Below are 10,644 nucleotides of genomic sequence, written 5' to 3' on the forward strand. Positions count from 1 at the left end.
AGACCTTTTTTCTTGAAGACACTTCAATACACAGTATAGGTATGCTTTTCGGCTAACATCTCAAATATTTGGAATCCTCTACAAGCAACATCTGCTAAATTTCTTTAAAGGATCAACATCATTCCTCACGTCCTCTACATACATTGCTTGATTTAAAAGAAAGACTGCGCTGAAATTGACTTCGAAATGCTGCTGTCCGATTTACCATCTGACATAATATACGTGATAGCAACATATCTTCCGTCCGCCAGCTCATTGGCCGCCCTCGCTCAGACCTGTCAACGCCTCCACAAGGTCATCGCTGCTGAAGACTGGCGGGTATTCCATGCACATTTCAAGAACCGGTTCCCTTTCGTTGAGACGCCTCCCTTTTGGAAGGATGCAACTCAGGCGCTCACGGCGCGTGCCCGGGCATTGGACAGACTCGGACTGCTTTGTCGCTTCGTCCTCCCCCCACGAGATGCGGTGAAGGTTGGATCCCATCGGGGCACACGGCAGGACAACCCTACACATGGGTATCGACCCTCGATTGATTCATATGAATCTTGGCCGGGTGGTTCCTGGTCGGAAAGAAAGGAGGTGCTCGTCTGGGGCGCTGCAGATGAGTTAGTTTTGCGGATTCGGCAGCCCACGTATAACGGTGGAGAGAAGTGGTTCATGTTTAACGATGTGAAGACGAAGATCAGCAGCTACCATGACATTTGTGGTGTACATCTCCTCAAGCAAGAACATTATAGCAGAAAGCCAGGCGACGAGCACATCATATTTGGTCGTCTGAACGGTGACCTATGTCGTGTTGCGATTTCGCCGGACACGGCGTCTTACAAATACTACCAACATTTCTTGACTAACGGCCATGGACTTGAGCGCACAGAGTTAAGCGGAGGTGACGAGCCTATTCTGGCGGCCCATTTGAACAATGGGTCTATTGTCTTCTATCAGACGACAACGGAAGAACCCGAAGTTGAGTCGTTTGCGCATTGCAAGATCACTCCAGACGGCACGGCACGTAACAAGTATTCCAAGTTCCTGTCGCCGGAGTGTATTGCGTATGGAACGGGACGCCAGGAGAATTCTCTGACTATCGCCACGGTTTCGAAAGAACGACTATCAGTTAACCGCGAGATCAGTGTGACCTCCCTGGATATCGGGGAAAGTATCGGCCTACGTCGAAAGGCCAATGTGAGCGCAATCGCCCCTCTCACTGCTCAATTCACCAGAGAATCCTCCGGACAAGTGTTTCTTGCTGCCTGGGGTGACCGCTGCATCAGGTACTTATTTTCCTTATGTTTCTCGGTTCATTGCATGTCTGCTAACTTCCATAACCAGACTTCACGATCTACGCTCGCGCCACCCTTTCGAGTATACCTACCGAGACACAATCGATACGAATCCCATTTATTGCATACATCCATTCGGCCAGGATCGTTTTCTAGCTGGCGCAGGCGGAGACGCCGTGGTCAAGATCTTCGACCTCCGTATGCAAAGCGTCTACAGTCACAAGGACGCACAAATTGCTTCTCCTCCAAACGACCTCCGTCGGACCTCAAACGGTTCCACTCCATACCTCAACGGGTTCCAAGACACTGTCACATATCCGCGCAAAGACTTCTCAATCTTCCTTACAACCTCCCCCTCCGTCCGCTTGAACTCGAAAGCAGCACGCTCGCGCGTAGATCGTCAATACCGCGGACCAATCTACACCATGTCCTCCCCCTCACCCTCCTCGTCAACCATTTACACCGGCATCGTTGACGGGGTGATGCGACTCGACTTCGCCTCGTCGGATGATTTGACGGGCCCCTCGCAAGCATGGTATCGAGATTATTTCGGCTTGAGCGCAGATTTGACTCGTCCGGCGACTCAAGCGGATCGCATCATAGAGCTTTCGGGCTACGAACGTCGGGATTCAACCAGTGCGTCTAAGTTGAGGACTCAGCAGCCCTTTGCGCGGATTGGACGCGATGATATTGAACATGAGACGATTACTGGTTGGGATAGACGATGGCAGCGGTTAGGACAACCTGGTGCCTGGAGATGGTCGGATATGGTTACGTGAGTGTCGTGACCCCGTCTCAATCGGCAATCTACATTCGGTTATGCAAGAACGAGTGTAGGGTTTCATGTGTGGGATGAGTGAGGATTACTCCCAAAAACAAGGCTCAAAAGAACGATGCACATTGCCACTAATTCTAGAAAGAATAGAAATAAAATAAAGAATTTTCTCTCCAGCTCCATTAGCGCCCTGCTTGTTAAAGAAACATGAAATGTATGGCAGAATCCCAAGATTACTTCTCGATCTAGTCTCGTCTAGAACAGAACTTTTGGAAAAGTAAAATAAACGGAAAAAAAAAAGGCACGAATGCATATGAAAATAAAGCGCAAGTCTCGTCTACACTTCTATTGCTCTGTTAAAAATAGAGCGGCTTCTGACGGGACACATGATGCTAAGCTTAGTCCTCAAACTTGAAGGACTTGCCTCCCGAGATGTCAATGGGGCCACCGCGGTAGGAGCCACGCTTCTTCTTGTTCTTCTCTTTTGTGAAGCCCTTGCCACGAGTGACGGACAGATCCTTCCAAGCCTTTTCGGCGTAGGCATATGGGATGTACTGGTTCGAGGGGTGGTCGTGTGGCAGCTCACTAAGTTGAGCGAGAGGCGTGGGACGAGCTCCAGTGTGCTTCTTCTTTTTGGCTGGGTCATCTCCGGGAGCAGGGCTGGCGCTGGACGAACTGGTCTCTTGAACCTGCTTTGTAGCCTTGTTTACGGGCTCCTTCGCATCGGAATCAGAGGGTTGGACAGTTTTGCTGCTACCGGATGAGTTCTGAGAAGACGAGGAGCTGCGGCTATTGGTATTCTGATCCTCATCGGAGGAAGACTCGTCGGAGGACTCGGAGGAGGAGGATGAATCAGAGTCGCTGGACGAGCTGGAGCTTGACTCAGGCAGGGGTGTCTTGGCAGCAGTCTTCAGGATCTTCTTAGCAGCCTTCTTGGCGGGTTCCTTCTCGGATTCGGATGAGGAGTCGGAGTCGGAGTTTGAGCTGGAATCAGACGAAGAACTGCTCTCACTGTCGGAGGACTCGGACTCGGAGCCGGAGTCAGAGTCGGAATCAGAGGATGAAGCGCTGCTCTCACTGTCGGAGGAGCCGGATTCCTCGTCCTCCGAATCCGACGATTCGGAAGATGAAGATGAGGATGAGTCGGACTTAGTCGACAGCTTGGCCTTCTTGGTCTTCGGTGCCTCGTCTTCGGATTCCGATTCCGAAGACGATCCAGATGAGCTCGATTCGGCCTTGCGCTTGGTGCCGGTAGACTTCAGCGCTGGAGCAGGCGCGGGGACGGCATCGTCATCCTCTTCGTCATCGGCATCACTGTCAGAGCTGGAAGAGGAAGAGGAAGAGGAAGAGGAAGAGGAAGGAGAGGATCCTCTAGACTCCTTCTTTTGCATTTTCGGCGCGTCGTTCATTTCAACATCAGAGTCACCAGACTCATCCTCACTGCTGCTCGAGCTGCTATCGCTGTCGGAGCTGCTCTCGCTCTTCCGGTCCTGCCAACTCTGAAAGATGTCCAGCAGAGAGGGGACATCCTTCGAGTCGGCCTTGGCGATTGACTTTTTAGACTGCTCTTTGGCAAGGGCTTCGCTTGTACTCTTGAAGCCGGACTGAGACAAAAACGCAGCAATCGATGCGATTAACTCTGGTGGAGGAGTGGCAGTTTTTGTCTATTGGAGCAGAATCTCGTCAGTGCACCGGGTCAGTATACATGCTTGCGAGTAACAAATGAATTACCTTCGACTTCTCCACGGGCGCCTTTGAGGACGCCTTCTTCACTTTCTGTGCCGCCATTTTGACCAAAGCCTCAAATTGCTTCGCCTCGAGCAAGAGATAACAAAGAACTCGTAGCGGTGTTTTTCGTCTTCACTTGGAGAAAAAAAAAGGTTCAAAAAAATTGGGCAGAAAAACGGCAAACAAGGCGGTCAATAAAGACAGTGTGTTCATTGGCTATCCTCTTCAGGTCTAGCCTCGAGGCCGGCTCACGTGGTTCCCCGTGACATGATGTATACTGAGGATGGCTTACCAAATCACAACAAGGTACCTCTGTAAGTACGACAGTAAACCATGACAATGGGATTGAGAATAATTATTGTTCTTTTGGAGAAAGTGTCAGCATTCAAAACAATAATAAATCAAACTCGAGCTCTTCATTCAATGGAAACAGCCGGAAAGTCATTATCCACCCGACATACTTCAGCGACAGCTCTCCGCCCACTTTTGAGTGACTAGCGTCCGCGAGTGACCCAACCCCAGTGGCTGATGAGCTAATTCGCTGCTGTGCTCCTCCGTGGCTGTATAATCGACAACACTCTCATCAAGCTTGCTTGCACTTGCGACCAAGTCCCTCGGTTGACTTCAATGGTCTGTATCGCATCTCAAGCCTCTTGGCTTCCCTAGTTTGAGATTTATTCTTCTATAGGGCGCGTCTTTTCCGAGTTGCCCGCCCCTGATTCTCCGACCATGTTCGTCTAATCCTCAAATCATCCCCCACGAGTGATCGAAGTTTTGAAGGCGCAAAGAACCAGCCATGAGCAGTCGTGATCGGTCTCGGGTGCCTGCACCCAACGATGTCCCGCCACATCGCGAGCCACGTCGGATGGGCGACGGTCGCAATGGCGGTTTCACTGGGCCAGGCGAGGCAACAATGTCACGGGCGGAGAAGTTCGAAGATGAAAAGAGACGAATCATTCAAAGTTGTTTCTCAAAGAAGGACAGTGATGGCTCTTGTACGTATACATTTCTTTGCACCTTTACGTTGCGCTCCAATTTGCTTGTTGGAGCAGACTACGGCGATTGAGAAGGAAGTTCGGGGATTATTTCCAGTCTGCTGCTTTCCTGTCCTCCTAAAGCAAATAGCCTCTTGCGCCGAGACATGGGAATTTCTCCTACAAATCGACATTCTGGACATTCAGACTGACCCCCTCTACGGCAACAGTGGTCGAATCGTACATAACCCATGTTCGCATCATAGAAGACGCCGCGCATCCGTCGACCCCTGCCCCTCCCAATTCACCACCTGAGAACAAAAAACCTCGAGTTATTATCGTCGCTGTTAGGAGATCAGGAAGAGTACGCATGCATAAAGCTCGAGAGAACAACGATGGCACATTTTCTATCGGGAAGACATGGATGCTCGACGATTTGTCCTCGATCCAGTCATATACCGGCTTTGTCCCGTCAACGCCACTGGAACAACAACATAAGCAATGGGCTGCCACTGTCGGCTTTGTAGTAACTGTGGGAAAGCCATACTACTGGCATGCTAGGAGTTCCAAGGAAAAGGATTTTTTCATCGGCAGTCTCGTGAAGATCTATCGGAAATACACCGGCGGAAAAGTGCCCAACCTCATTGGGTTTGATGATCGCGAGAGGCAATTGCTCGCTGGAAGCCCTTCTCCTGCTCCTCCGGGCTCGCGAGGCATGGGGCAAGGACCTGCCACTCGCTCCCCCTCCTCGCAGGGCAGCCGGCCTCAGTCGCCATACACCGGTCGCGCGCCCAGCCGCGATGGCCCACGCGATATTTCCCGTGAGTTCAGACGGCAGCCCTCTGAAGAGCACGCTCTACGAGCGCAAAGAAGTCGAGATCAGATGCAAAGGCCGTCCACAAGCCAGTCAGGGAGAGTGGCAGCTCCTTCGCCGTTGGGCCAAACTCCCCAACCGCCGGGAGCAGTTCCCCCTGACCCACGAGGTGAACCTCCTCCGCGGTCAAATGAACGTCTGCCCAAGGCACCCGTACTACCACCACCGGAACCAAGAACCAAAGAGGTTCCTGATAGTCTGGTTGCTGCTAAGCCAGTGTCACATACACCAAGCAGCCAAGCAGATCTTAGCTCAGACACTCGACCATCACCCTTACTACAGGATGGGAAAGCTGGCCTAGAACCCAGCCCTGTGCCAAGGATTGAGAACTCAAGTTCTAGTCTCCACGAGATTGGACGCGATAAGGACGCCCGCCCTAGCACAGCTGTGTCTGTATCTGCCGAGAACCTCGATGTTATGCAGACCCCGGCAAGCAGCATGGAAGCAAATAAGTCTCTGGGCGAGAGCAGGGAAAATCTGTCAGTTCCAGAGGCGGAGGTAGAGTCTCAGGTCATTGATAAACCAGCCGGTCCTGTCAAGATGCAGTCTCCCGACATACCACCTGCACTAAGACCAGCTTCCTCGAGAAGCAACAATGTACCTACACCATCTGTGGCCGCTACACCTCTGGAAACAGCACCATCTGTGACTCCTCTACCTCCAGCGGAGGCGAGCGAACCACCACGGGAGAGATTACCAAGTCCACCACCGGTCAGCTCTCCAGAATCTTCCAAGTCGGTTGAAGAAGAGTCAGATGAACACCGCCCGGGGCTGGGTCCGATGATCAAGAAGAAACCAAGCAGAGACATTGCGGGTGCGTTGCGTAAAGCCGCCACTGCCTACGGCGCGTTCAAGCCCCGACCCGGTGGTGCTGGTGAGAGACTACTGGCCGCAGCGAAGAAACAGCAAAGTATGTCAGATGAACCAGACGGGATCACCGGCGTTGTTCCCGCACCCTCGCTTCGAGTTGGAACCGAGGTCACCCCTGCGGCTGCATCTGGCACGCCCGATAAAGAAACGGCCCCTGCCCTTCCGTCTCCAATTAAAGAAACGCCCTCTCCTGTGGCTCCTACCGCGTTGGAGCCTCCCACGGTCGAGGTTACACAACCTCCAGCGGCTGAAACTGCTCATACAGCTGTTGAATCACGGGACGATGCTAGAGATACCGCCAGAGACGAAGTCAAGACCGTCGCGGATGAAAGAGCAAGGTCCGTCTCGCCGTCGCCGAATGGCCGTCGTAGGCGTCGCGAAGACAACACTATAAAGTATTGTCAGGCGCTGGGGATTGACTCGAATATCCTGGAAGGACGGGGTGCAGACTTTGATGATATTTTGACTGACCTTGGCTGGAATGGACGTTTGAGCGATGACAAGAAGATTGAGGATCTTGAGGCAGACATTCGTCGTGAGATCGGGCGCGTCGAGGCCACAAGCTGGCTTGGTAACCTCGAACAACAGGAAGGCAAGGTAGACCAACTGGCAAGGTTAATTGACAAGACTATTGAAGAGTGCGAAGAGCTGGACGGCCTACTAACTCTGTACTCGCATGAACTCAACGTAAGTCTTCGCTGTGATCCTTGTTTCTTCACCTTCTAATCATATGGTACAGACATTGCACGAAGATGTGTCGTATATCGAGACACAATCTCAAGGTTTGCAGGTGCAGACTGCAAACCAGAAGTTGCTTCATAATGAGCTTCAAAATCTTTTGAAGACGCTCTCTATCTCTGTCGTTGACTTGCAGCCGCTCAAAGAGTCGTCGCTCAGTAATCCAGATGGTTTGAGAGAGACCGAGGCGGCTCTATCGACGCTATATAAAGCCATGCTGATGATTGATCCCGATATATGGCAGAATAAAAAAAGGTTGGGTGATGCTGCGGGGGAGCAAGGGAGCGTCGGGGTGTATGCCGACACGGAAATAGGACAGATGCGCGCTATCAAAGAGAAAAAGGAAGAATACCGTACACAGTCTCGAATGTTCCTGCAACGACTCCGTCAGTTCATGGGTATTGCCTATAAGGTGGCCGAGCAGAAGAGGGTCGATGCTGCAGCGAACGGCCCCAAGGATCCTCTCAAGCTGGACAGCGACGCCCGAGCGTATTTCCGCCAAGAGCTATGGATGTACAACGCCTTGATGCTTTTTGCCAGAGAAGTCAGCGGGTCTGAGTGGCATGGACTGATCAATCTATATGAGCAACAAGCCAAATTGCCTTATCAGAACGAATTCCGAGACAACAACTTGGCGTGGAAGAGAGCCGGCAGGAAACCTAGTGGGGAAGAACAGGAGCTCCTCTTCACCCACCAGGAGAAAGAAAAGGAAAGCGAGGGCATTACAATGGCAGCACGTAAGTTGACGGTGCGACGAGGCAAAACGATCAGGGCCGCAGCTGGTCTGCGGCTTACCCCCAGTGAGAAACAGCATGGGAGACTGGAGCCCTGCGAAGTCTTTGCCGGCACACTTCAGGAAACCTTGAAGATGATTTCTGAAGAGCAGAACTTTATCGTTCATTTCTTCCACTTAAGCTCCTTGAGCAACATTGACTTTTCCGACTTCGTGGCCTCTGGCAATCCCGATGAGCGACCACTTCCTGATTTCAGCTCCAGGCAGCCGCATGATCCCGACCGGGGGATGGCTAGAAAAGTCGAGCAGATCATGGACGAGCTCTACTCATTCTGGTCGACCGACATGCAGAACCTTGTGGACTGGGCCATCCAACCGGATCCTCTGTAAGACACATGGTTTTTATAAGGATTACCGCGATAGGCAAGCTAACATGTGCATAGGCAAGGAATTGGGATTTTGTCTGCCCTAGAAAAGGCCATGTCGGACTTTGATGACACCAACCAGGAGTTCATTATTCGCTGCCTGCAGAAGCTGCACTCCCGTCTGAATGGCCTGTTTAACCGCTTCGTTGACGAACAAATCCGGGGAATCGAGGACACCAAGGTCAAGGTCAACAAGCGGAAGGGGGTCATCTCGTTCATCCGCGTTTTCCCCAACTTCTCTGCGGCGGTTGAGAATATGCTCTCTCAGCCCAACCAGGAATTCTTTGACATTCGGGTCAGTGTCAATGACGCTTATGATCGGATCAATCGAGCTATGTGGGAGTCTCTGAAATTTATTGCTAAGGAGGCACCGACCGGAGCGGCTGCTAGTACGGGCGACCCCGAAGACAAGGAAGTGCTGAATTACCATATCCTTCTCATTGAGAATATGAACCACTACATTGAAGAGGTGGATGTGCGCGGCCTTCCGGTCCTAGAGCGATGGCGCGATCGAGCGCACCAAGATTACGAGGAACACCTGAAGCTCTACCTGGACCTGGTGATCCACCGACCACTGGGCAAGCTGCTGGAGTTTATTGATTCCGCTGAAGGGCTGATGGCCGCGGGGGGTAACCCAGCAGACATCGCCAGCCGACCCAGCCACTCCCGGTCCGTTGCCAAGAAGGTGTTGGCGATGTATGATGCCAAAGAGATCCGGCGCGGAATTGAATTGTTGAAGAAACGAGTGGACAAGCACTTTGGGGATGCAGACGACCCGGGTCTCAGTCGCAGCCTGGTCTTGAAGGTGCTTCGAGCGTGCGAACGGCGGTACGAGGAGGCGTATGATCGGACACGACACGTGTTGGATGCAGTCTACGAAGGGCAGCTTGAGCTGGAATGGCGGAAGGAGGATGCCATTGCCATGTTCAACCGGTAGCATCTTTTTCCCTTATCTTTCTGTTGTATTGCTTCTCAGCCTGCCTCCATGTTTTGCGTTATTCCGGGCTCAGGGAGGATTTATGAAGCATTGACATTGACGACTGTAGAACTATGGCGTATTTGGATACAGCATTCGATGGATTGTCTTCAAGCTAGCTTAATATATGACAGACTTCTGTACTTATACTACAGTCAGTCCGACTTTCCAATCAGTTGATATATGCGAGAGCAGGGATTTGTACTTGTCTTCCCAGGATCCACCTACCAAATCTAAGAGACAAGAACAGTATGATGATGTAGCAGTTTAGACTCTGATAACGACTGACTATTGAGTCGGCACTGAAAGACTCGCGGGCCGAGCGTTGAGATAACCCAGCCAGCCATCAATGTGATTATTATCATTGTGCCTAATCACAATATGACATCAAATCAAACTCCTGATTGATTTGTTTTGCAATTTCGGTGCCGGATTGACAATGACTGACTGACTTGCTGTCCTGTTCCCTTGGGAATTGGCCTGCTTGATTGCACCAGAACCGCAGTCTGCTGTTTGCAGTCAGGTTTCGTGAAATATCCCTGTCTTGCTGCTGCCATTGCTATTGCCCAGATGAAGCTGACTGCCTGTCAGTGCCAGAGGTATGTACAAGTACGAGAGACCTGTTCACGGAGCTCCATTCCAATCTAAAGTAAGTATATCACTATTTCGGGATGTAACGAATAGTCTCTTAGTAGAGTTCATAGTTAATACATGTACAGACTCATCATCATAGTACCTCTACTAGATATAGACGTGGCTGGCTGAACTCCCTGACTGTTAGTTCGATTTGGAATGATAATCCTACGAGTCCGTCAAGCCATACTTCCTACCATGGCAAACAACTGGCTGACAGCTGATGCAAAGACAGTTGATAATCCATTATCATGACGTGGATAGAATATAGGTAGCAGATGATGCGCTGCGGTGTGATGGGAGATCCAATTGGTCTATGCCCTAGGTGTCACCTCAATCGCTTCATACTGGCGGCTATCAGCTACACTTGTAGAGATTGGACCTGGGTCTCAGTGCTCATTGTAGAATGCATTCAGCCAAAAGCAAACAAAGATCAGAATCAAATATAACCACCCTCTCCGGTGTAGCAGCTTACCCTCCTCAACATCCACTGCACCATGTGGGACTCTGCATTGGAATCCTCATAGTAGAGAAACCGAGTTCATCGAGTGGCCGCATGGCTCCTCGAATCTAGAAAAGAACCCAGCCTGCGATGGGTGCCGGACCAGAAAGGTATGCAATCTTGTCATATATGCTCT

General features: G+C 51.3%; 3 protein-coding genes across 3 annotated transcripts; 2 read left to right on the plus strand and 1 right to left on the minus strand.

Moving 5' to 3' along the window:
• Nucleotides 1-186: 186 nt before the first annotated feature.
• On the plus strand, nucleotides 187-2,059 carry ALT_8666 (F-box protein; the record flags this gene model as incomplete). The annotated part of the gene is made up of 2 exons (XM_033557856.2): nucleotides 187-1,271; nucleotides 1,330-2,059. The coding sequence occupies 2 exons, from the start codon at nucleotides 187-189 to the stop codon at nucleotides 2,057-2,059; spliced, it is 1,815 nt and encodes a 604-aa protein (XP_033413747.2).
• Nucleotides 2,060-2,453: 394 nt separating this feature from the next.
• Nucleotides 2,454-3,843, minus strand: ALT_8667 (nucleolar and coiled-body phosphoprotein 1 family protein; the record flags this gene model as incomplete). The annotated part of the gene is made up of 2 exons (XM_033557855.2): nucleotides 2,454-3,719; nucleotides 3,787-3,843. 2 exons carry the CDS (start codon nucleotides 3,841-3,843, stop codon nucleotides 2,454-2,456), a joined length of 1,323 nt encoding a protein of 440 aa, XP_033413746.2.
• Nucleotides 3,844-4,579: 736 nt separating this feature from the next.
• ALT_8668 (GTP-Rho binding exocyst subunit SEC3) lies at nucleotides 4,580-9,334 on the plus strand (the record flags this gene model as incomplete). The annotated part of the gene is made up of 4 exons (XM_033557854.2): nucleotides 4,580-4,778; nucleotides 4,988-7,188; nucleotides 7,241-8,358; nucleotides 8,416-9,334. 4 exons carry the CDS (start codon nucleotides 4,580-4,582, stop codon nucleotides 9,332-9,334), a joined length of 4,437 nt encoding a protein of 1,478 aa, XP_033413745.2.
• Between the last annotated feature and the right edge of the window lie 1,310 nt (nucleotides 9,335-10,644).

Source organism: Aspergillus lentulus, assembly GCF_001445615.1.
Source record: "Aspergillus lentulus DNA, contig: Alt16, strain: IFM 54703, whole genome shotgun sequence".
NCBI lineage: Eukaryota > Fungi > Ascomycota > Eurotiomycetes > Eurotiales > Aspergillaceae > Aspergillus > Aspergillus lentulus.